The sequence below is a fragment of the Dermacentor albipictus genome, chromosome 3, assembly GCF_038994185.2.
Source record: "Dermacentor albipictus isolate Rhodes 1998 colony chromosome 3, USDA_Dalb.pri_finalv2, whole genome shotgun sequence".
Classification (NCBI taxonomy): Eukaryota; Metazoa; Arthropoda; class Arachnida; order Ixodida; family Ixodidae; genus Dermacentor; species Dermacentor albipictus.
The window spans coordinates 17,699,568-17,726,077 of NC_091823.1; the positions used below are offsets into that span (position 1 = coordinate 17,699,568).

Sequence of the window (26,510 nt, forward strand, 5' to 3'; positions counted from 1 at the left end):
AAAGTAGCCCTGCAGTTTTGTCCACTTTTTCTTACGTGGGAAGTAGAAAATATTTTTTGTTTTTGTTTTTTAATATAGCGGCTAATTGGGAATATGTAGTCAGCGACAGATATCTTACTGCACATTCAGTTTGCCCATTCAAGTTTTCACAAACCCAAGACCATCACATGTTTTACAGATTCCTAAAAGGCAAATGGCACCCACGTCTTCTGGTGAGTGTCCTTCGCTTAAGGGGGGGACTTGGCAATTAAAACTTTTTTTTTATTCATGGGAAAAAATGGTGAAATTTTGCATGCAGGTGTGATTTGCTATAATGATATCATAACTGAAATTAGTTTTGTGCTGTCTACTACAGTTTTCTAGTTACAATTGACAGCCTCTAAAGGTCATCCCCAAATTATTTACACATAAGTTTGCCAAGATCTTCCACCTTCCCCATGTTTACAAAGGCCACTCTGTGCAATAAAGGTATTGCTTTATTTTTTAAATGCTGAAATGTGCATTTAAATATTTTTTAACTTTGCTATGCATACTGTCTTACTAACGACTTTTGCAAAGAACCCATTATAAATTTTTTTGTGAGGTGCAGTTAAAAATGGACTGCTTTATTGCACTCATCAAAATTTCAAGATCTAAGTGCAAAAAACAGAATGATTTTATCTTCATTCACTGCGAAATGGCACTGTGATGACTGAAAGCAACTGCACAGAAAATGAAAGCTGAGAAAACTGAGCTCAAAGTTCTATCTGTTGTAAACATTTATATCTTTGGTTTGAGCACCCAGAACCTGCCTGGGATGTAGTCCTTTGCCTGTGAGGACACATTTTCTTTACATTTTGATGTAGTTTTTCGCTTTCTTGCAGCAGTTTCGCGCACCTTAGTTGCCTTTTTTATTATTGTGCATCCATCCGTCGTGCAGACGTACATGACAGTGCATTCAAAACGCCTGCTCTTGTCTCTCGTTGCAAAACCTCTTTATTAGTGGAGTTGAGTTGAAATCTGCAGTTGAATATTTGATGCAAAAACTTCTGCTCCGCCGATGTCACGTTGCCGTTACAACCCCATGTGGACACACCGTCATCATCACTCGCGGTCGCGCTTTAACCATTGCTGGCAAACGTGCCTTTGCCTGCGCTCGCGGACGTGCCTTCGCCATTGCTTGCGGACGCACTGTCACCATAGCCTACGGTCGCATCATTAGCACCACAGGCGGGCGCGCTTTCCCGGTCACCTGCTGAGTCAGTCGTGCCTCAACAACAAGCTCGCTGGCATCCGCTTTCTATGACTATTCTCCCTTTTCCACACCTTTCGTGGTCTTCCGTACACGTGGGCCATCCGAAACTCGATTCCTTTGGGGCTCATTACAGAAAATGTGCGTGAGCTGCCAAAATCGTCGATCATGTTGATCGGAACGCACAGCTCGCTGCTGCACAAATGTGTGCGAGAGAGGTTCGTCAACAATTCAAATCTCTAACTGCCAACAGGAGCGTGCCCTGTGCTCCACATGAATACTCCGCCTGATTGCAATGCCGCATTTGCCTTTTTTTTCGCTTGCGTTTGCTGCTTTATTTTTCGGTGGAGAAATGCGTCACTCCAGCTATCTTGAGCTCCAAATCTCCTTTTTACGATGACACCAAGGTGGCAAGGCTGCATCAACGAATAGCCGAGCGATCTGAGGTGCGATGGGGCCTTCTGAAGCCAGATTTTTTCGCAATTTTTGATGACAGCACTCTAGGAAAGTGCTGCTTTCTCAACTTCTACAGCGTATTTTGTTGTAATATTTCACCATGTGGTAAATAAATGTCCGTGGATCACAAAAAAATAAATAAATCAGAAAATCTAAAAATTGGACAATTTGACCACTTCAATTGCTGTGTCCCCCCTTAATGTCCCGCCAATTGACTACCCTGGGAGGCTGTTGGTCAACTTCAGCAACAAAAAATTGTCGAAGCACACGAAAGTGTTTGCTGCATCTACGCACAAACCAAGCTAACCCAACTGGTAATCAGAACAGTCGGCATGTACAACCAAGTGAGTGAGTTAACTGCTGCACCAGCTCTACCAATGCCAGTGTCAGTTGTGCGTCCTAGTGGACACCGAGGTCATACGGTCAACGCAGGCTGCGTTGCTCACTGTTCAGAACTCAGTAAATATCAGGTGTGTACAAACATGGACTCATTCATGCCAAGTTAATTGTCTCTGCCTTCACTAATACCGTATTACCATGACTGTAAGTCGACACCCCCCGCCCCCCGCCATATGCGTGACAAGAAAAAAAAAAAAGAAGAGAATACCCGAGGGCGCATTCCATAACGAAACTTTATTAGTCGCTGGCATGGTCACTGGACTACTTGTCTTCACTTGTGTCAGCGTCCTCACGAGTGCTGCCATCGTCATCGCTGCTACGGTCCCACAGCGCATCGTCGTCCAGCGAAATTCCACATTTGGCAAACGACTGCACCACGACATCTTGTGGAACAGCAGCCCACATGAAATGCACGCAACCACACACAGCCATCAGGAAGGCTCTTTTGACAGGTCCAGTTGGCGTATGTTCGCGTTCTTCTGCCGCCAGCCACTCGTACTTACGGCGGAGCAGGTCCTTAAAAGGCGAAGAACTGGGTTTGTTTCATTACCATGTCGTACTTCACTAGCAGGGACTGATCACGCATTTCAGCACCGTACCCCGCAAGCTTGGCCTACAGCTCTGGAAAGCGTCCCGATTTCAGCCCGTGGGAAACTCTTCGCTTGCCGTCACAGGCGAATATTTTGCTTCGCTGCAGTCGCTACTCTCGCACCACCCGTTCAGAAACATCGAACTTGCAGCCCGCTGCGCAGCGATTTGTTTCTTCGCCATAAAGGATGGCAGCTCTCTTGAACACTGCTGTGAACGATGGCCGAATGTTTAGTGGGCCTGGAGCACTCATGATTGACGAAGCATGGAAGTAGCACGTAGCCGGCAGTCAAGTCAAACACGTCAGGGAAATAGAAACACGTGAGCGGCGTCTGCTCTTTCACAAACTATAGATACCATCTGTGTTGATACTCCGTGCAAGTGCCGCCGTTCTGGGGGTGCTGCCGCGAATGGAACAGCGGCACTTACATCGACTATTGACATGCCCCATGAGAGTTTTGTGCGCTGTAAAACTAAGAAATGTTGCAAAACCCTTCCGAAAAGCGAACAAACGTGCAGAATAGTGAAAACTACAGGTAGGGCCATAGTTACAATAAAATTGTAACTACATTGTAGCTCCCCTGATATCTCTTTGGTCTTGCTTTTTTGGTGGTGCCATGTTTTGTTTTCGATTGTAAGTCGACCCTTCCTCCAACCACCCATTCCAGATTTTCAAATAAAAAAAAAATAGGTCGACCTACAATCATATAAATATGGTAAGTTGTGCCAGGTTGGCGAAGCCGAAACCGGTGCAGAATTTGTCCGACTACATTGAATACAAATACAGTCATGTGCAGAAGCTCCGGCCCCCCAGCTTTCGCTTCATAGCCAAGAAAAATTGTGCGCAAGTACGGGCTTCAAAACAAGTATTTGTCTAACCTGACAAACATAGAAATCTTAACTGTTACACCAACCAGCGCCCATGCTAGAATTCCTGTGCTGGCATTCATTTCAAGGATTAAGTGTCATGCTGGAGTCAAGATTAGCAAGTCAACACTGAAGGAACACAATCTGTCACTGGTGCCTGTTTTAACTGCGCCTCTGACTGACTTGCTTCCCACAATGGTGACGCAATGAAAAAGGAAGGTGGTAACAAGGCTAAACACCTCTTTGCAAAATGTGGTGGTCAAGTAATTGGCTCACCTTGGTGCACGTCGAGTAAAAGTAAAAGTAGCAGTCATCATTCTTTCTATCATGGTTGGCAGCCATCACTTTTGCTTGGCGCTACCTTGGGCTGTTGTTAGGTTCTAGCTGTGGTGTAGTTTCGATTCTGCTGCCTTGCTCCTTTCCTGCGAGTAAAAAGGTGACATTTTAAGTCATCTTGCCTAAAGATCAACACTTTCAGACATACACAAGCTACATGAACAGCTGTGACTACCAACTGCACTTGGTGTGTTTTCTAGAGTGATTGCAGAGCCGAGATAGGCCTGCATAATGTCATAGTTTTTGAGCTCGTCGATCACACTCTGCGATGCTGCCTTGCCTGTTCTTGGAACGGCACCGATTTGACAAAAAAATGATGCTCATGTTTGGGCTAACTACGACACCAATGCCACTATCCCTTCAAGAAGTCAGCAGAAAATACAGCAGGGTTGGTCGACAAGGCAGAATTGTGAATGACCCCCTGGGTAAGAATACATTCAAGTGGCGTCACCATTTTCATTTTACTCCACAGCTGAGAATTGGTTTCGCATGGTCACACAAGCACAATGCGATTGAGGCTCGTCAGAACCAGTGTGTCTAAGACTCGCCGTGTTGCTTGGAACCAAATGCCACAACATGCCTGCAAGCCACGCAAGAAGTTTGTTAAATGCTTATCAACCGTAATCATTGCTCCCCGCTGGCACTACTGAGGGTACCTTATAGTATTTATAATTACCAGTCTTACAAGTCTCAAAGTACTGGATCACAGAGAGCACTTCAACAGTAGCCTGCATTTTAGTGCATTTGTGCATACACAGATTCATGACGCAGCATGCTAACCAATGTGTAAATCTATGCAATTGGTGACAGTGGTACAGTGGCGAGGCTACGAAGTGACTTTTTGACTACGTCCATCAGCGTTAATGATGTACCTAAGGAGAGCCCAAGTTCATTGAACAATTTATAGACACGTTGGTTGCACCATTGGCACAACATGACAAGGCACCTTGTCATGTGGCAGTCTCGCAACACAAGCACATAGAAGCAAAGAAAGAAAAAAGAAAGCACTCCAGAACAGATTTAAGCATGTCCATATCGTCAATTTCAACTAATACCTCTGTCAAACGAGCATGCAAAAACTCTTTTACGTTAGCAGCCTTTTACCCACTTGAAAGTCTTTTTAATGAAGAGGCATTCCACAGCAGACAAACGGCACTGACGATCTCTTTTTAGTGTTTCCTTCTGGACACGCTACCGAAAGCGTGGCACTGGCATTTGAAACAAAATTGAGGAACTTAAACTGATCTATCTCGAAATATAAGTGAAAAGTTGTTGTATTACACATTTTTCAAATAAGTTTAACAACACCAGATTAAGAAACGTTATGGCAAAGATTTATTCTCGTACTTTAAAGAGAGTTTGCAGGACTAGCGAAGTGCACAAGTTTGCCTGGCAACATTGGGCTTCTTTTAACACATTGGCTGCAGCATTCCCACTATAGGGTGCTTTTTGTGTGCGCCTAGGGCTGTTTCGTCAACGGCGTTGGCCATCGATTCTCACAATACTGCGTGCGATTTTTCTCGTCTGTGAGGCACACGTCTGTAAGTATCATCACAGGACATCCGCAACCCATTCGACCTGCTTACGAGTACAGAAGAAAATGAGCATTACTGGGTTTACTGCACCTTCTGCAAGACAAAATTATTTTTTACGATGAGCCTAGGCAACAGAGAAATATGTACTTGCTTTTTTTTTTCTTTATACATAACAGTTGCTGGCGCTCACTGGTTTCGAGGCTACTCCTTTTCGGCCGTAAAAGAGATCAACGAATTCAGTTTCCAAACAAGACCGCTTCTGAAAAAGATCGCTCCCTGTCACATGTCTGCGGGCGAAACTCCTTTTCGGGAGAAGTCTTTTTGTTCAAAAGACTTTCAAGTGTCCTTGTGACCAGGCACACACTATTGAAATCTGCTTAGACACGCTGAGAAGGGGGGGGGGGGGGGGGCAGGATGTTCCTTTCAAAACAAAACCACACTTCATGCAATGCCTGCATTAATAATTACCCTTGTCCAGGTGACAAAGGCATTATGACGAATATAAATGGCCCTAGACACCTAATTCACCTGATCAGATTCTATAAATATCAACTCCGACAGTGATCCCGTATAGAATAAAGGACAGGCAGAAGTAATAAGGAACAAGACATTATCATATGCACTATGACCAACATGTAACAATGCGAAGACTACTTACTTGACAGGAAGTGCCTTTCTTTGGTGAGTGTGTGTCTTGTGTGCCTACGACAACGTTCAGCTGGAGCTGCCGAGTGCTTACAGGTCAATACCGACAAAGCACAGCGGGTGACGTGGGCACGGCAGTTGGCCGGGCATCCTAGTTACTGCCAAGAGACATAACGGCCTGCGCACAAAGAAAAAGAAGTGTTCACAGTTCACAGACACGTTGTGTGTGCAAGCTGACAGCAGAAATGACTGCAGTCAAAGGGAAGGGTGGGGTTGATGAGTTCCAAGACACCTTGCTACAGCTGCAGAGGTGACAATGCATGCAACAGAATGCAGGTGTAGTGTAGTAACTGAGGCATACAGCATGTATACAAAGTGTGCTCAGTGTGCAAACAAATATGACCTGGAGTAGCCTATTGCATCCACAGTACTGCATAGTGCCAGATGTCGAGGGTAAGAGCTATTGCTTCCCAGTTCCTCAAAGCAGTGTGGATAGCAAACCATTAGACACCTCAAGACCAGCTTTTGTTATGTCAAGTGGAGATTTTACGAAGTGCACACAACACATATGTATGGCTGTCGGTAAGTAGTGGTCATGGTTGAAAAAAAAAAAACAGTTCATCAAGAAAGGCTAGTTCGACTAAGAATTAATGAGCTCGCATCCCAACAGCCCAACTGTGCTGCATAGCAACTCAATCATTCATTCCTTCAACGAAAATCCCCATGAGGCACCACACCAATGTCATGTCACCTTTAACTCCTTACCTGCCCATGACAAGGTAACTCTCCATCACAATAAGCTCCTTCTGTTACTGATGACGAGTTCAGTTGTGAATTTCTGGCCATTTTTTGCACATGTACTTGTGCTCAATTTCTTGTAATTTCGACAACAAAGTAGCACGCTATGACTTTTGCCAATTTTTTTCTTTATCATTCTAAAGAATTTGTAGGAATTTGTCAAGACAGTTAAAAGGATTAATGCAAAAGTCGTCCGCGAGCATAAATTCCAAGAAGCGCCAGCTTTCAACATCTTTCAATAATGGAGGTTTCCCTGCAGCAGAGAGTGCTATGATGCGCGCTGCAGTCATTAATTTCGACCAGCTGAAGTACTTAAACGTACAACTAAAGGTAAACGAGTTTTTCCAATTCCGCACACACCAGAACGTGGTCGCCGCGATTCACAACCGAACACGTGGTCTCATGCTAGGCAGCAAGGCGACATGGACACTTCCCTACCGCAAGGGGTACTCTTCACCTAGTTTTAATGAAAATGAGCGTATACACCCGCACGCTGCGCCGCCTCACCCATAAATAGCCGCGCGCCCATGCTTATATCTTCATTGTGATCAAGGGACCCGTACGGGGCCCGAAACGTCTGTTCTTTATTTTTCTTTTATTCTTGGCGAGTGCACGTTTTCTTGCCACCATCACCTAGTTTTCGAGCACAAGTTCATACTAATGCGCTTAGGCTGGTAAGCAAATCCTTTTTAATCATGCCTCTGCAATAAAATTGGACTTGGTTCAGGTGGACAAACCGATATCCACCTTGGCACATTGCTAGACGTCCACGAGATAAACCTCGAATTAAACACGCGCATGCTTTATCAAATGTGGAGATAGTTTGCAGCCGACAGCTTGCTCTGTGGAAATATACGCGAGTGAAAATGAGTGTAAACCAACTGTGTCAATAAAAAAAAATACTTCGGATGTCATATATTCAAGCAAATAGCGTTTCGAATTTGCAACTGAGATGCCCACGTGCAGGCTTGGAACACAGAAACAAACCAAAGGAGTGGTGGCTAACCTAGCAGTGCCGTCAGGAACAGAATTCTAGAAAAAGGTCTCCTCGATTTGGCTGCACTTTTTGCACTAGTTCAGAAAAGTGTCGTGCCAGTGTCGCGCCAGTTCTTGAAGTGCGAGTGTAGCGCCACACTAGCGCTTTCGGTGCAGCGGTCAAATCGAAGACGAAAGTGCAGGAACGTTCAGGCCTTCGTCTGCTGCGACTGGGCGGCTGTGGCTTTTCTTTTGTTGGTGTGTGCCGCAAGCGTAAACGTGTGCGCGATGGCTTTTTTTGTCCTCTGGGAAGGATTTATGTATTAGTACCTGGAAATTAGTTCAACTTCAGCATAATTATTCAGAAAGCATGACCAAGCGCAGTTTCCACACCTTTCTGAATCATATATGGCACAACGTTTCAAACGACGGACCGATGTGGTTTCGCGTAAACTTAACGTCGAGGTAGCGGTAAGCTCGGGAAAATTAATACAAACGAATGTGACCTGTGGGAAAATCCCGGCCTTCAGTGCACTTAGCAGCAGCTGAATCCGGAAAGCGCCCTTAACAAGATGCTGCGTACACATCCTGAAGAAAACTGGCGTCCGTGCTGCGTTACCAATAACAGGCGCCGTCAATGCCGTCTACCAACACCCGCATGGCCACGGAACCGCATGTGTCGTCTGCTACCAAGAGCCTTGCACTACGTGCACGAGAAAAGAACTTGCGGAGACAGGGGGGGGACACTCCTCGGTTCCGGTGGCGCAGGAAATTGGCGCCATCTGTGTACAGGGCGACGCAAAAATCCGTTTCCCTTGCATGGCCTCGTAGATCATCGCGCGCACGCGCGCCGATCCAGGTGGCCAAGCCCTTCCCCCCGCTAGGCTCCTCTCCCTACGCCCTCTCTCGTAATACACTCTCAACTCCCTCACCTTCGACTGTCTACGCGCCGCGCCGCCGTGCCATCCCCGCCGGCCCGGCTGCTGCTTAGTCCGCTACGTAACGCTTTATTTTTGTTATCTACTGTCATCGAGATACGTGCGCTGCTGTGCGTTTACCGACGTGGCTAGTTTAGTCAGTTCTGTGTTCCTCGGTAGCTGTGTGCTTGTGCTCCGCGATGTTTCACCCGTTTCACGACTCGTACCGCTCGTGCATCGTGCAGTGGTGCACAAATACCTCAAAAACAAGCCCTGCAAGGTTGTTCCGGGTGCCCAAAGACAACAGGTGAGCGCTCAGACCCAAGGACATCAGAAGGCGCATGTACACGAACACAGCCCTGTCCATTTGTGTACTCCATGAGGCTCCGGACGTCGTTGCGCCTTGATTGTGCTACACTTGCCTCTTCCCGGTAGAGAAAGCTGACAAATAGATGTTCCTCCTCATTGTCACCTGGTCTGTGACTTGTGTTTTTCTGTGCCAAGTCTCATTCTGCAACTTCAGTAACTTGCCCAGCTTTCCATACCGCCCTCAGTGCTTTTTCTGTGTATCACGTTCTACAAACCAACTAACAGCTGAAAAATTACTGTTAGTGTTTGTGTACTATCTCAGTAACCCCCGATGGGAAAACCGCGCGAACAACCTTCATGTGTAGGCATGATACGCTTTTTTTTCCTCTGGAAAGCATGAGCATTGCAAGTGTCCTACATGCAGATTTTTGCAGTTCATGTTTATTATACAAGGGACAGCCCAGGAGGTACGACTTAGTGCCTTAAGTGACGTAATTTTACTGCTAAGCATTGCATTCGGGTAGAAAGAAGGGTCGTGTTGGCTTGTTTTACCTGGTCTTTGATTGAGGAATACGCCTTTCTGCGAATGTTTTCTATGTGCTGCTGCAAAAGCCGACTATCTCCTGTTCCCTTGCCACCTTTACTCAAGTTGTGACCAAGTGCGAAATAATGTGATAATGTTTGTTTCAGTTTTTAGTACGATGTTATTTTTTTCTGCCATGTTTTTTTCAATTTGTTCAGTAGTAATGAACATGTCAAGCATTTCATATATTTTCGTGCAGATCTATAAGTGAGCTTTCTTTTGGTATGGCTCTCAATCAAACAATGTTAGCATTTTATTCTATCTTTCAGGTGTTTTGCGTGTCCTTGTTTTTGCCATTACTAGTGAGTTTTCCCTTTTTATAGTTGTCATGACTACGTCATACACGTCGTCCAATTTTGTGCAATATCTTAGTGCACATATCAGGAGCTCGTCTACATTTAGGTCTTGAGGACGTTATATAAAAATGTTGTTTTTATATGTGTATACATGGAATGGCCTTCGCGTTTTCTAGCGCTTTCACTGCACGCTTTCTTTTGTTATTTCACCATCTGTGAACTTTTGTCTTTAGTACTCTTGTATATGTCATGCACCTCTCACTTTTGCTCATTTTTGGAGCGTGTATTACACCACGTTGTAAGAAAAATCTCTTTTCGGAAACGAAGTCAATAAAGCGAGGCTAAACATCTGTTGTGTTGGAAGTAGAATTTTTTTTATGTCCCGCCACATGCTGGTATAATATAAGTATGGGCAAGACTGCGTGCGTGCCAATGCATAGCCCACGGCGCACCACGCGCCAGCTCGCAAGCAATGCCAATGCGCCGCGTAGCGCGCGCATTGCTTGCGAGCTGGCGCGTGGCGCGCGGTAACAAGCGCGCTATAAAAAAGAAAAAACGCGCCGCTTACGGGCAAAAACAAAAAAAAGTGAGCGGCGCGCGCGACATGGGGGAAAGAGAGAAAGAGAGTGGAGCGGGTCGGCATAATAAAAACAAAAAGGAAAGAAAAACGTTTGGGAGAGGAGGCGCCGCGCGGCTGCTGTTGCTGTTGCCATGGCAACGTAAACAATCATGTGCGCCGCCATTTTGCCTAATGCGTCGCCCCTTGATTAGGGCCGTAACTGAAGGGGACCTTGGCGCTAGCGTCGAAAGAGCGTCTGCTCAAAAACGGCCAATGGGATGTATACGGAGTGTCCGCCCCCTGGCGGAGAGTCTAGTGCCAAAGTGTACATGAACTCGTGCAGCACGACGTCAAATCGAGTGCCGAAGTGCAGGTGGCGCTAGCTGCACTGGCAAATCGAGTGCTTGAGTGCTGCACCCGCAGAACTAGTGCAGGAAGTGCAGCCAAATCGAGGAGACCTAAAGTCAATGCAGCAGCATGTCAGTATGGGACTGCAACTTCCGCGAACCAATGTGCGGCTGTGAAAACGAAAGCTGCGCTTGCGCAATCAAGCACGGACCTCAGACATCCTCAGAACTAAAGGAGACGTGCGAACGCGCACTAATGAAAGGCGTTTCCGCTCTGTCAGTGCAGCGCTTCAGGAAAAATACAACGGGGGTGCTATTCTTGTACTACAATAAACTGCTGTTGAGTGAGCTCGCGACATTAACGTCAAGAGGGCGCCGAAGAGAGGCGTGGTGGAAAGCTGCGGAACAGCGTCGAACTGCTGGCTCTGTCGCAATGGAACTGCGCCGGAAATCGCAGCTAGGAGCATGCAAATGCAAATCGCGTTCCTTGCAAAGCTTGTCTAGACGCGCCGAAAGGAAGCGCCCGTTCGGCGCCGAATTTCGGTACGGCGACGATGTGGCGTCATTCAATCCGAGTAGTGAAGGGAAAGGTCACTACCTCGGAATGCCCACACCAGCCGGCGTCATTTGCGTGCGGTGCGCAACAGTCTACACGACAGCGGCAGTAGCGCTAACGTAGTTTGGGAAACTCGAGCGTCGGGGAGAGAAATTAGGTGCAGATGTTTTCGTCAACCACAGTGTGAAAAAAATATAAAGAACTGGAGGGTTCTGTCTGGCGCTTCTCTGTGGCAGTTTCAATCATTCGCGAAGCTGAAATGTAAACCCATAAACCTTTCTGTCAAATTGGCACCAGCCTTGAAAGAACGCAACATTTGCTCTCGTTCTATTTGAGGCAAGCGAGGATTGGAAGCAATCACAAAATCAACACGTTTTCAGCTTAGGCTTAAGAAGGGACCTGGAAAGGCACACACTGCTCTTATACGAGTGCAGAGAACTCACATCGTCGGGGAGCATCGGCGGCACATATTAAATTAACTCCGGGTGACCACAAATGATAAATTACTAAAAGCAATGGTACGAAACGGGAAAGTAATCTTCGGAACTTACTTGCTCAAGATGGCACAGTTGAAGAGCAAGAACTAGGAGCAACAAAAATAGATGGCGCTGTCGGACGACGAGCGAGCTGGAAATTAGGAAGTGGACTGGTCGTTTCCCTTTTGTTTTCGACTGCAAAAGCGAAAACGCTGCCCGGGGAAACGGACTGCGTAATTTTTTATGGAACACACACAATTCAAATATCGAATGAAATAAAATGTATCTTTGCCCACGCCCAAATTACTCAGAACGTCAGGCTGGTCAGGCGAAGACAACTTGCAACCGAAAGATAAGCTCAATCACATTAATAGCCATCATCGCCATCGCGATTAAATCATTGTAGTAATCTTGTTCTTTTGGTTGTCCGTGTGTTCACTACAGTAAATATGTGTTCGCTGTGCGCGATTGGCAGCAGCAGCATGGAGAAAAGAAATAAACTCCCTGGACAGCAGAATGTCGAGCGTGCGCCCGTGCGTGGCCGTCCGACTTTGCGTTTACGACTCTGCTTGCGTGAAAGTGAAACTGTTCGCGCTTGTGTGATAACGATTGTTCTTGGTCACATCACTGATGATTATCGTTTGTCTCGTGTGCTTGTCGCAAAGAGTTGTGCTTTATATTTTTCCATCGATCACGCTTGTTCTGCATGCTCTGGCAGACCACGTGTGGTGGAAGCAGTTCAGTTTCCTCGATGACCGTTTTTGAACTTGTCTCATGCCCGCGGTTGTGAAGTTTTATTTGTTCACATTTCCGATTTGGGGGCGGAGAGGCACACTGTTAAAAGAAAGTGGCTAATGTGAGAATGGCAAGAATGTTTGGTTACTACGAACGTTGTGTCTCGTTTTCATCTATGCGATTGTTTTTAGGCGTTGTCATTCGAAGAACTTGGATTGATTAAAGTAGTTGCCATTCAGGCTAAAGAAGAGCCCAAAACAACGGCACATAAATATGTTCATGTTCCATCATTTCTTTGTGTGCCGTTTCCTTGCACTATTCATGAAAACGAATGCATATGCTGCAGCTGTATGCCTGTACGGAGCTACATCACTATTGAAGTGAATGTGCACGTCTGCGTGTAACTTGTCCTCAAAGGCATATATCAAGCAATTTAAATTTATGTATACTGACACCATAATTTCTGTCGGCATTGATTTGTAATAAATGTGATCTGTGCAAAGCATTTTACCCAACAGAACAAGTATGTAACAGTAGGGTAAACATTATAACCTTTCTGAAGATGTACCTGTGGCTTAGAGGTCCAATTACAGAGACGTAATTCACATAAGCCAAAATAAGACTCTTTTATGAAAGTTATTTGTTAGGTGAGTTGATGCAAGGATGTGAGAATTAAAGTAACAACTACTTCATGCCTTTCAAGATGGGTATCAACCTTTCAGGTGATAGCTTATAAGATGTTGAAACATAATTGTATGTTTACTTCTACTAGAGTGCTTTGTTTTCTCTATATGCATAGTTTTATCAGTCTACTGGGACCATAGAGTATGTGAATCTTATCCTTGATGAAGATATCGCTAGTGGGTGCAAGCTTAATCGTGGTACTTTCACCTAGAGAGGGAATAATGGGAAGTGCATGCATGCATTGGCTCATTTCAGCTGATGGCTTAACATGTAATATGACTATGGCTCAGTAAATTACCTTTTGGCAACAACAAAACTGCTATGATACATTATTAATAATAATAATAATAATATTTGGGGTTTTACGTGCCAAAACCACTTTCTGATTATGAGGCATACATTATTAAAACACTGTATTATACTTTGCATGCAAAGTATTTTACACCTGGTAGATTGTTGGAAGGTCGCAAGCTTTTTTTCAGCAAATGAAAGAGCACACAAAATTGCAACAGATTTAGTTTCATGCACTGCATGGCAATTGTGAGCTGACAAAAGGTGCTCAGAGCGTAGGGACTGAATTCGTAGCATAGCACGTGAATCAACAATCATCAATCTGAAGTCTGTGCTTCCTCTGAATCACTGCAGTGCCAGTTAATAAGTTTTTATAAACTCATATTACTGGGACATTGGCACACTCTAGACTATCTGACAACTGGAAGGAAGAACCACATATAAACAGTGCTTGTGTGTGTATATATATATATATATATATATATATATATATATATATATATATATATATATTTCATTTTCTGGATCTTCATTGAGCACTTGTTCTTATGTGTGAACTAATAGAAGCTTTTATGAAACTTTGCAAATACAACACATGGAAGTGATTTCTATTTTTCTGCTGCTTTCTGCAGGAGGCCCACCACCCCCTCTTGTTCGCAGTGGTCGCCACATGGGTGGGAAAAGCCAGCATACTTTTGCCTGTAATTTTTGCGAGTACCGTACACCAAAGTGGGCTGTCATGCTGAACCATCGGCGCACACACACAGGGGAACGACCGTTTACCTGCCACCTATGTCCCGGACGGTTTACTCAGAAGGCCTGCCTGATGCGCCATGTGCGCACACATACAGGAGAGAAGCCTTACAAGTGCCGTATCTGTGGTCTTGCCTTCTTCAGAGGCTACACACGAGACAGACATGAGTACAGCCATCTAAGTGCATGATTTGATGAGTACTTGTGGATGACGCAGTGCCAAGAAAAAGTGTAAGAAAGGCAAGTCAGTGGCATTTAAATATTAAAGATGCATTGTATGAAGAAGAGGAATGCATTTTCAGTCTTTGTGAATGCAGCTGCATAATCTCAAAAGGGTGGGGTGGGGATAAGTAGGAGGAAAGGGGAATTGTTTATAGACAACACAACACCAAGTAGGAGCAAAGCATATGAATTGCAAGTCATTCCAAAGATGCACCTTTTTGATACTTGAACTATATACACTGTGTTCATAGGTGTTGCCTTTAGATCGTTAAAAGATTGTTCACTGTGACAGCACTGTATAATTTGGCATATGTTTATGGCTGGTAGAAAACCAGAGTGCAGAAGCTAAATAAAGATAGTGTTTTTGGGAAATCGATTATATTTACTGTGCCGTTTTATAAACAGCCTTAATAAACTTGGAAAGAAGTGCTTAAGCTTTCTTCTAAAAAAGAGAAGAACGTGGAGAAAGTGATAAAGGTACTTGTGATTTTACTTTTGCAAAGCTACGGCTGTAAATTGAGAGTAACATTGCATAGTTGTTGAAGTGGAAAAATGTTTCTTAGGTTTCGACAGAATTATGTGATAAAAAGGTCATCGGAATGGTGCTACATCCTGTACCCTGCTGCTCATGCCTACCTTTCATTGTAGCGTTTAAAAAAAGGTACCAGTAAAAAAAGGAAAAACCTGGCATTTGCATTGGGTAAATTTTTTTATTGTATATATTTTATTTGCTCAAAACATTACAAGGTTTGCTCGCGCCTTTAATCGGAACTATTTAGGCAGGGTAACCATGCACTTGTGCGCATTGCACTGTTCCAGCCATACTGTATACAGGTGACGTCATATGTCTATGGTCACCATAGGAAATTGGGCTTGTCTTCCAGAGATGGGGGTGTGGAGAGTCAGCCTCGCTGCATATGAGTGGAGGGCCTAAGCGACACTGTCTGCAAGTCGCCTACAACCTACTAAGCCCTTATATGCTGTTCACATGGCCTTTCTCAGCACTGAATTGAGTTGAGCTTTATTTTCAGCAATGTTGCCGGAGTGCATACACATGGAGATATGGAGATATAATGGAGGTGAATGGACAAAAATAAAGTTCTAATTTATTACACTGTAGTACAGTGCAACTTTATGCATCTGCATACGTGTACCCAGCAATTGTTGAAACACTGTGAGCAAATCAAAACAGACTGAAATGTATCCACATATTGAGACATACTGACATATTGAAACTGACATTGGCTACATGAATACATGGTGGAGTCCTTTCTTTCGTTATATCTTTGCAATGTCACATTATTGTTTCACAAGAATTGTATTCAGTATTGAGGAATTTTGTTTTTCCTAATGAGGGGAGCACTTGATTACATTCAATTGTTTTGGTTTATATATATTTGTGCTGTTATATTCTGACAAGTTTTACCTAGACATTTATTAAAAAGCACCACAGTATGGCCCACATGAGGAAATGATGGTTATGCAGCCCAGTGCCCGATGGGTTTTGAGGTTCCTGGTCTAAACCTTCTGAGTACTATCAGGATTGCTGCAACTACATGGTTCTGCTAGGTATGTGGTTGCTCGTTCTATTGTTTCCTCTAAACCCTTAAGAAAGGCCGTGACTGCTTAAGTATAAGAATGCTGACAAAACGGTGTTAATGGTTATGTTGTTCCTGGTCCCAAGCAAACTTTTTTTGCTGGAAGGCTTTTACTTTGGAACAAAAGTCAGCATAGCTACTAGCACTGTTGTGTAGCACTCAGAAGCATTGCATACAAAACAGCCCACTTTCACTTCTTCTACATGTATGCACATATTATCTTGCATGTACCAGTAGATTAGCCACATCTGTCTGTATTTTATGTAGCATAGCCTGCCTTGTATCTGTTTTATCTCTATCTGGATATTATCTCAACTCTGTATAATTATCATTTGTATGCCTGCACATCTCTGACCACATTGCGACCTCATTTGCCTTTTCAGCTCATTGGTACTTGATGTATAGTTAGTCCGTCGTTTTTGGGTTCTTTATATATTGAAATTTGTGGCATAAAAATCGGGTGTTGTGTTTAACGAGAAAAACGGGAGAAATCTGGGGTTTTGTTCTCCGACAGCAAAACCGGGAAGACATTGGGAGTTTTGTTGTCTGGCATTTGAGAATTCAGGAAGTCTTCAGTAACTTTTGCATACAATTCACATACGCAATAGTCCATCTTTGGACACAAACATTCTATTTAAACAAGCACAATCACTCGCAGAAATTTCTAATGACAAAGAGACCTGCCCCAAAGCACGGGATGAGCTCATTTCTACCAATCCTCATTGTCAGGCATTATTATTACATTTAGAAGAAACCACATTAACAAAAAATATATATAAAGAAGGCTGTGGAAATCCCTTCCTTGCTTTTTCTCTGCATTTCTTAATCAAAGGAAAGAGTACAAATAGTACTGCACATGGGTATGCTTCGCAAGAGGTGTGATGCTTTTTCTTATCTCACAAGCCCCCTGTTGACGAATGATTATTGAACACATTCATAACATATCTGTGTCCATCCTAGGGGCGGGACCTGCTGGGCCTTTAGTTTTTGTCTGTTGTCATCCTGTTTTACTGTTTCCCAAGATAACCTCTTGCAACAAAAGTAATAGATTACCAAGTAGACGAAACAGCCACCTTGTTTAATGTTTGGGTAAACATATTCCTAATGCCACAGCTGCTGCTCGCAAAGCAACATCAGCGCTGCTTTAATGCACTTCCCAGTGCATTACCACCATTTATATGTATGCGATGTGCGGAAGATGTGGTGCAATGCGCCATTGTCATATTCCTGTAAGCACGGCTACTAAAAGGTTACAAGCCTTCGTTCATAGGCTCAAGGCCCGGAGGTGCTGAATATACTATATTTTTATACATGTATGCCAGCTTTTGTTTGAGTGTCAAGCAAAAATGAGGCATATGTTATATTTGTATAATAATAATATTATTAATCTTGTATATCTTGACCACCCTTTAACAAAAGGCAGGCAGCATTCATCACTTTTGTAATACCTGCATTTCTTATTATTCTTTACAAAAAGGCAAACTTTGTGAAGAGAGAGAGAGAGATGAAGAGGAAAGGCAGGGAGGTTAACCAGATATCAGTCTCCGGTTTGCTACCCTACACTGGGGATGGGAGATAGGGGTTAGAAAGAGGACAGAGAGGAAAAAGGAAAAAAAAAACGCACACATGGAGACACACACACAAAAGGTGTTCCAGTTATAGACGTTCACAAAGTTCACAAAGACCGGTAGATCGCAAAAAGCGCAATAGTGCTTGCACGGCCTTCCTCTGTGACGTTAGGTCCTTAATGGTGTAGAATTCTTTTTTCCGATAGCGGTTGATCTTCCAGATTGTCAAGTTTGTGGCGAAGGCATTCCTTCTGTGGACGGTACTGTGAGCAGGCGCACAAAATATGGTCAATCGATTCTTCATGGCCGCAGTGGTCACAGGTTGCGGTGTCAATCATGTCGATGCAGAATAAATCGGGTTTAAACCGATGTGCAGAAATGTACTTTGAAGTGAAATATTGGAAGTTATTGGATTTTACCTGAAAATGAAGGACCCTATGTACATCTCAGTCATTGGGTTCATTGGGTTGTGGTGTGTTAAAAGCATGAGCAGTGAGACATGAACTATGTTATTGCGTGCCGCATTGAAGCACTGAAAGAAATCTCAAGCAAAAGAAGGTATTGCTGAAAAGTATTGATTGAATGTGTGACCCTTTGTAGCTGTTTGCCTGCTGCAGGCATTACAATTAACATTGTGCTGTACTTTTTGTTGTTGTTGTTGTTGTTGCCTTTTGATCAATGAATCAAAACACAATCAAACTAATGCAAGGGCTATTGTAATTTTGAGTCCATTGTAACATTGCCATAGCAAGAAAGTATACTGTCTTGAGAAAACCACATTCTGTGGTGCAATGACATGTTTGCTGGAGCTACATTTAGAAGCATAGTTCCACATAATGCAAGCCATTTGTAGACCTGCTTTGACAAGTTACGTCTGAGAGAAAACAGCACACCTTTTGATGACTACACTGTTGGCATTGTGAAATTGAGCATCTTGTCTAATCAAAGAGGCAATCACTGCTAAAACAGACAACCTTGCACTTTTGCAGAAACTCGCCAGCAAGTCAATGTAGTTGCAGCATTGAGTTCAACTTTCATAGGCCAAGCCTCAATGAAGGGAATGTGCTACTGTACTCAAAATTGTGGCTTACTCTAGTATTGCTAGCAAAGGATAAAGCCATTAACACAGGCTATGCTAAAGCTTTGAGAGAATTAACCATAGCAAAGCTTCTGTGCAGTGTCGGTCTGGAATCACATGTGTGCTTTTGACTGAGTGATAACTTCAAATGACAGGAAGCATTACTTTGAATACATTGCATGTACACTGTTAAAACAATAAGGAATAAATGTGAGCCACGGCAGGGACGAATGAAATTGCACTCAATATCTCGAACGTCAGAATCAACACAAAGCACGCTGCGTTAGCATGGCCAGAGATTGAGATAGTGTTGAGCAGTGTAGCTGTTGGGCAGTCCAGCGGAACTTGCTGAGCCTTCACCCATGACTGTCATTTGAGAACTGTGTAGTGATGTCATCCAAATTGCACATTTTATACTGTTCATTTGGGGGAAGTATAGTACTCACTGGAGGCCAATTTTGACAGCACCTCTTGTCGAAGTTTTACTTCTTGAGACTCCCAAATGTGCCAAAGGATGGCAAAGCTCAGAAAAAATAAAAGTGGCATTCTTCAATTCATACGCTGTTCGGCATTGCTTGTAGAAGAATTGCTAAGTTTTATTTATTATTAATTATTATTATTTTTAAATTTATTTGTTTTCTCTAGCACATAAATAGTTCTTGAAATGTGGAAACAATAATTGTAAAGCTCAAGAGAAATGTAATAACAAATTCAACGTGGTCAGTGATTTAAGTTATGCAGTTTTACTTCAGGTAGCTCACAAAATTGCATACACTCTTGTGTGCAGGTCCACAAATTCTGCATGTAAGTGTAGTGACAAACTGCCATCGCTGTGTGTTTCTGTTGCAGGAGAACCGCAGTTTTCTCAAGATCAGGACCAACCTTGCACCCTGAGCTTTGCCTGTACCTTCTGTGGGTACCGCTCAAGCATATTGGACGATGTAGTTGAACACCAACGGATGCACACAGATGAGCGGCCATTCGCTTGCCACCTTTGTCCGGCAAAGTTCACTGAGAAGAAGAACCTGACACGCCACTTACGCTCACACACGGGCGAAAAGCCATACAAGTGTAGCATCTGCAACATGGCTTTTTCCAGGTCCTGCAGCCGGCAAAAACACGAGCGCAGTCACGTCAAAGGGCGATCGAAAAGATGCTGCAAGAGCGAATATAGAGAAGACAGCAACGAAGTGGAGCACGAATATTGCTGAAAAAGCACTCGCTGAAGAAGTGGCTCGTATTTTCTGTGCCTATGAATGCAAACAGTTGCACCCAATGCCCTTTCCAATTTCTTGTAAATACTCAAAGCTTAATCTTTCCGTATTACATAAATAATGATCAGGTGTCTTGTGGATCATTATACAAGTACCTAGGTGTTAACTTCACACCAAACATTTCCTAGGCTTCGCATCTAACCAACATCTGTCCTAATACTTTCAAATAATTGGGATATCTTCGTCACTATTTTCGTAACTTGCTATCTAATATCTGCAGAATGGTGTTACTGTCATTTGTTCACCCTCAACTTGTGTTTGCATCCCCAATCTAGTCCCCTTATCATAACTATTTAATCAACACGTTAGAAGCCATTCAGAATGGAGCCAATAAATTCATCTCCCACAGTTACAATTAAAAATCAAGCATAAACTTAACATCAAACTTAATATTTCACTTTGTAGATTACACAGTTACCATGACATTGCACTTTCTTCGTTGCTTTGTAAATATATTTGCCATATCAAACCCCACCTCTTACCATCTGAACCTTTACCTTCATTTTCACTGCAGCTTACCACTGTCTCGGCTTTACTCATCTTTTTGGTGACATGGAGGCCTTAATTCACAGCATTTGCACATGCTAATTTGCTTGCAGAAGGTCCTTTTCAGTAGCACTGTCGAGCGCTAAAACATAGGAAAGTTCCACAAGCTCACAGACGTGTTGTTTATCTTAACCCCTCCCTCACCATGTGCTGTTACACTGTGCGACTTGCCTGTAGCATCTTAAAGCATTTTACAAGTGCTTAAAATCGTTCCTTGCTTTAGGATATGAGACCTAGCTTTCAGGGTTCTGTCTAAACATTTTTTGGGGGGGGATCATTTAGTTTCTATACCTTTTTGGATGTTGTGTCTTTGCTGCCTTGTTTGCTAATTGCAACAGAAATAATTAAATGTCACTTACATTTCCCTTTCCTAATAAGTTTCTCAGTCGTTAATTTTTCTTTCCGTGATGCCTCCCTTGCTCAATACCCCCGACACCTGCCTATGAATCATTTTCAAAGGAATTAATAAATAAAGATATCCTATGCCACACTGGTGAAATAGTGCATAACTAATGTTCCCAAAGAAGCGACTTTGAGGCAGTTAATTGCATTTGCTGCACTGTACTCTTTGAATATGCAACCCATTGCATTGCCGAACTTAGAAACGAGTGTCCATTAGGTAGATGTATAGCACTTAAATACACAGAATGTTGTGTTGAAGCTGCGTGAGCGGGCACTCGAATTCAGTGCAGTTGGCACACTGCATTGAACAACCACTTAAATATGAAAGGTAACAAACGAAACAGAGCTAGGCAGAAACATGAAAGAGTGGATTTCCTGGCAGCTCGGCATGCTACTTCAGATGAAAATGATGATTAGCGTGTTTCTGTGGGTTCTTTTCTGGCGGCTGTCATGGCGATATTTTGACAGAAGCTGAGTGCAACAATGTATACATACCACATTTTGAATGCGTGTTAAAGAACACTCCTCACTATAGCATCTCTCATCGCCCCATCAATCAGTCAAGGCGATTTCAAATGAGAGTTTGAAAAACAAAATAGGTAATGAGCTGTACGTAGGTTTTCTTTTTTTTCCCAAGTACCCTAAAGGCCTATACAGGCGTTACATAGGGGTGCTACAATAAATCAATGATAGTTAGAACGCAGACATTTAAACAGATAATGCATGTTAAAAAGAACACAAGTGCAAAAAATATGTAAAAGCAGTACAACGACACATACTAAACTAAACCTTGAAGGCTTATATGGCCATTAAAATAGGTGTGACAAAAAATCAAGGTTGCTTAGGGCAGATAATTCAAATGGAAGTGCTTGATAAAATAGGCACACAATCTAGCAGATACCACTTGTCACATTAAAAGAACACAACCAGAAAATAAATTTCATGCAGTACAAAGAACTTGGTGTTAACCTAAAACAAAGCCATGCACGCAAGAAACATCTAAATATGGTGTGAAGAAGAAAAGCAAGAAAAGGAGCACAAGAACACACTGATGTCTTGAACAAATGAGCAGGAAAGTCCTATGTGTGCACATTAAAATGGTGTTTCGCTAGGAATTCATCATGACTTAAAGTTGATATTATTTCATTTGATAACATATTACAGTGCTATATCACGAGAAAGAGGGGGGAGTGACTGAAGAGGTTAGTGTGCAAAAATGGACTGCACCTAAAAGGGATGATCAAGGCATGTGACAATACGATGTGTGGGCCTGTTGTGGCATGTGCTGAAAGATGACCTGCAGTGCTAAAGCTTGTGAAAATGTGAAAGAAGTTCTAGCAGTCTTCTACTTTCCAGTAAGGGCAGGTTTAGAGATAGTTTATTGTTAGTGATGCAAGACGTTGGAGAGTAATTTTTTGTAATGAAGCGGGCTGCTTCCTTTTGGACTGACTCGAGTTGTTGAGGTACGACTGATGCAGCTTCCAAATAGATGTTCATAACACTTATAGCAGTTGTGATTTGAAGGGGACATGAAATGGTTGGAATGAACTTGTGGATAGGTTCAACACTGCATGTGAGTGTGACTTCAAACTTCTGTCAAAGTTGGTGCTGCCTTCTGCAGGAGGACCATTCCATTTTCTTCGCCGAGATCGCCTTAACAGCTGGAATTACTGTAATTATGCTTGTGCATTCTGTTGTATTGGTCATGCAAGTAGGCGCACCTGCTATGACGCCAGCAGCGGCATAGGAGGAGCAATCGTACCCTCACTGCCACAGTTTTGTGCGGTTTGCACACAAGAGTAAGCTGACTTGCACACCATGTGCACTCACACATAGGTGAAGAGTTGTTCAAGCATTGTGTCTGTGGCGTTTCCTTTGGGCCTGTGCCTGAGACAGTTGCAATGTGGGCCATAAAAGTTGACAATTCCATGTTTATTTGTGTTCAAGGGGTAATAAAAAAGAAGTAAAGGACAAGTATACTTTCTAACTCAAGAGTGCTCTCTTTAATTCAATGGCCTGAATTCTTTCTACATTAAACTATGGAAGAAATGGCCAGTGTCATAGCAGCTGGAGGATTGCAGTCAGTTATGAGCTGTGGAAATGCAAGGGAGAAAAGAAATTGCAATCCATCTCGAGGATTACACAAATATAGTATGCTTCTTGAAAAAGTGTATTATTCCATGAAACACAGAGATAACTACAGAACATCTAAAATACTTCTTCAACTAATAAGCAAAGCATCTAAAGGAAGTCTTAGTTTAAGCGTTTATTGATGTACACTTCCTGCAAAACTCCTTTAGCTGTGTTCATTGCAATTATTAGAAGTCTAGAAAACTTGAAGCACATTTATGAGAACTTTTGAGACCTTTATCTCCATTTGCAAATAAATTCAACATCAGTAATCACAATTAATTTATATCTGAACTAACAACAATACTATAAATTTATGTGATCATAAAGAAAAGTAACCGGGCTAAAAGGAACAGTCCATTACGGCAGGGTTTGAACTCCAGACCTCGCATTTCCAAGTTGGACACCATGTCAGCTCCATTGAATCAGGGGGAATACTGGGAGCATCTTATGCAGTTGAACGAAGGTATGCATCACTGCATATGCTATGTGCAGGGAGTCTGCCATCTCGTGTACTTGCAGCCATATGTGACTGCAAAAGAATGGTTGCCCAATTCCTCGTAGGATGACTAAACATTGGACATATAAATGTAATGTGCAGTGAAAATGGGGCATGTAACATGAAATACAAGATGAACACTTCTCTTTTGTCTTGACAAATCCTGCGTGCCCTTTTTGCAGTGCGGATCGCATAATGCAATATCAACTGTAATCCATCAGCCTGTTCTGCTCGGGTACATATGTTACAAGGATTGCCAGCAAATGAGCAGTCTCTACACATATATCTATATGGAGGATGGCTTAAGAGCTCGCTTTTGTGCATAGGAAATGTAGATGTTCTTTGCTTGCCGTAATTATGCATGGTTCGTACTTTTTTTACGCACCTCCTAGGTGACCATATTCATGCAATTCACTAATTATATTTTGCTACGAATATTTAAATTCACAAGCTTTACTCTGTGTTGAAAATGTATGCATACATTTAGAAGCCAAATTAATCTTCCTAAACATTTTTATAAATTTTAGAAACTTAGAAATACAGTGCCCAAAATAAGTTAGTTTAATTTTAACTAGTTTAATAAACAGCGCAAACGAGTTTCTCCAGAACATATCCTCATGGTCTATAGAAAATTATCTAAAATTAAATTCAAATAAGACAAAAGCCGTAATCTTTTATGCGAAAGGCACAAAGATTCCACAAAGACACACTTTAGAGATGAACAAAGGGAGCATAGAAATAGTAAATGAAATTAAAGTATTAGGTACATACTTCTCTAGTACGCTAAACTGGGATCGACAAGTAGACTCTGTAGTACAAAAGCTTAGCCGTATCACAGGAATGCTAAACAAGAACAGATATCGTCTACCAACATCCGTAAAAATATTAATTTATCACTCACTATTTGCATCACACATTAATTACACACACCTTGTGCGTGGCACAACAACTGAAACTAACCTCAGGAAAATACACTTACTACAGAAAAAGATCGTACGTATAATTGCAAATGTGCCATATCACAGTCACAGTGAACACCTTTTTAAACAATACAACATACCTACAATCTACTCTCTATACAACCGCTCTCTCCTTCGTACATGGCACTCAAACTAAAACTCTGAAAACAGCGTATTTAATGAAATTGCTTGTCTGCAAAGAAATACACCTACCTATATTACCCGACACGGAGAATATTGGTCTATACCCCCTTCAAGAACTAACTACGGTTTGCAAATGACGAAAAATAAATTACCCAGACTGCTTAATACATTACATGACGCTGGTATTGACATCATTAACATAACACGGTCAGAACTGTCGTTACTTATCAGAACCTTCTCCTAAATAATGAATCAAGCGTAATTCCTTTCTCACCTATATTCACATGTGTGTCTTGTTAATGTTTGTAATGACATAATTTTTGCTCGTCCTTTTCTTTCACTTAATAATTCCAATAATAATCGACCATCGATTCTTTTCACCTTTAATTATGCATCGTCAAGTGTACGCGATTTCAACTATTATTTATGTATTGCCAAGTGTATGTAATGTGGTGGTGCCTACTATCTGCATTGCTTTTATTTGTCCTTATCCCATTTCTTTGTTCCTTGTTTGTTTGTTCCGTCATAGAAAAGTCTCTTGATTGATGATTGTAAGTATTATTTATATGTAATGTTCTTTGAGTACGGTTGATTGCGCTACTCACTGCCACCATGTAACACGGGGGCTAAGGGCACCTCAAGCTGCCTCATTGCAGCTTTTATCTTAGCCCTCGTCATTGTATTTTAGCAATGGAAACAAATAAAGAAAGAAGAAGAAGAAAGAAGTATTTTCATGGTCAAAAATAACGATGTCTAAACATGCTCTTCGAGGTGGACATTTTGAAAATGTAAAAAAAAAACACTTGCCATGGATGTTTATTCAAGATTTCATAATACACCAAAATATCTGCATGCCTATAAAATTATTTCAAGAGGTTTTGTGTTTTGTGGGTTGTTTGCTGCTACACAAATTAATGCAACCCATTAATTTTTTTCTGAAGACGTGTCCCTTGCCGCATTATAAGCTAAATATCACTTCACATCCAGTCATCATCCACAGAAGTTATTGGCAAGTAGTGAAAATATTGAGAAAATGAAGGAAATAACTATAATTCCAAATAAGTATTTACCAATATTCATTTCAAACAAATATTTTAAAAGAAAGCACCAAGAATGTTGAAGCCTTGCAGGGCATTTATTGTTTTGGCATACTTTATTAGTGTCACTGTAGAGTTGCAGCAAAAAACTACTCATACAAAGGGGTGCAATATTTTGCTAGATCCACATCAATCTGCTCTCTCAATGAAATTTTACGACAAATAATTATATGGCCACGTTTTTACATGCATAATGTCAAAAAACTTGTACATTTTGCATTAAAGTGCTGTTTTCTTTTGAAAGAGGTGGAATTCTGTAAAACAACAATTTCCTTCGCTAGTACTCAAGGCACTTTTGTTACCACCATTACACTCACTACATGCAGCTTTCAACTAGTAAATAAACTGTTTTCTTCTTCCTGATTTTTAAAGATTAACTTACTTTTACATAAAACTCTGCCAAGATGCATATGCAAGCCGATATCAGGCTATGCTTCACTTATTCGACTGATATGAATTTCATATTGTTTGGTTTAAAATATTCATCTCAATGATTTCAACTAAATTAAGAGGGCGTAGGTGCAGAATTGTATGTGTCCAGGCCTTTGCATGGATTCTTGTGTCATAGCTAGAAGTCACCGAATGAAAATAAAAATGTTGGAAATATGTAGTAGTCGGAATGATTTGTAGAGCGGCTCATTTGGAGTGACAGGCACT

General features: G+C 42.3%; 1 protein-coding gene across 4 annotated transcripts in view; it reads right to left on the minus strand.

Annotated features, from left to right (window-relative positions):
• Positions 1–12,093, minus strand: part of LOC135896946 (zinc finger CCCH domain-containing protein 11A-like) — a 92,418-nt gene extending 80,325 nt beyond the window's left edge. Inside the window, exons 1-3 of one of the 4 annotated variants that reach the window (XM_065425490.2) lie at positions 11,949–12,093; positions 6,071–6,235; positions 3,818–3,963 (exon numbers count right to left, since the gene is read on the minus strand). In XM_065425490.2, the coding sequence (XP_065281562.1) occupies positions 3,818–3,883 (66 nt within the window). In that variant the 5' untranslated portion in view covers positions 3,884–3,963; positions 6,071–6,235; positions 11,949–12,093. Of the gene's footprint in view, positions 1–3,817; positions 3,964–6,070; positions 6,236–11,840 lie in introns of all 4 variants that reach the window. The other 3 variants (XM_065425492.2, XM_065425491.2, XM_065425493.2) reach the window with 3 other exon arrangements.
• Positions 12,094–26,510: the final 14,417 nt, after the last annotated feature.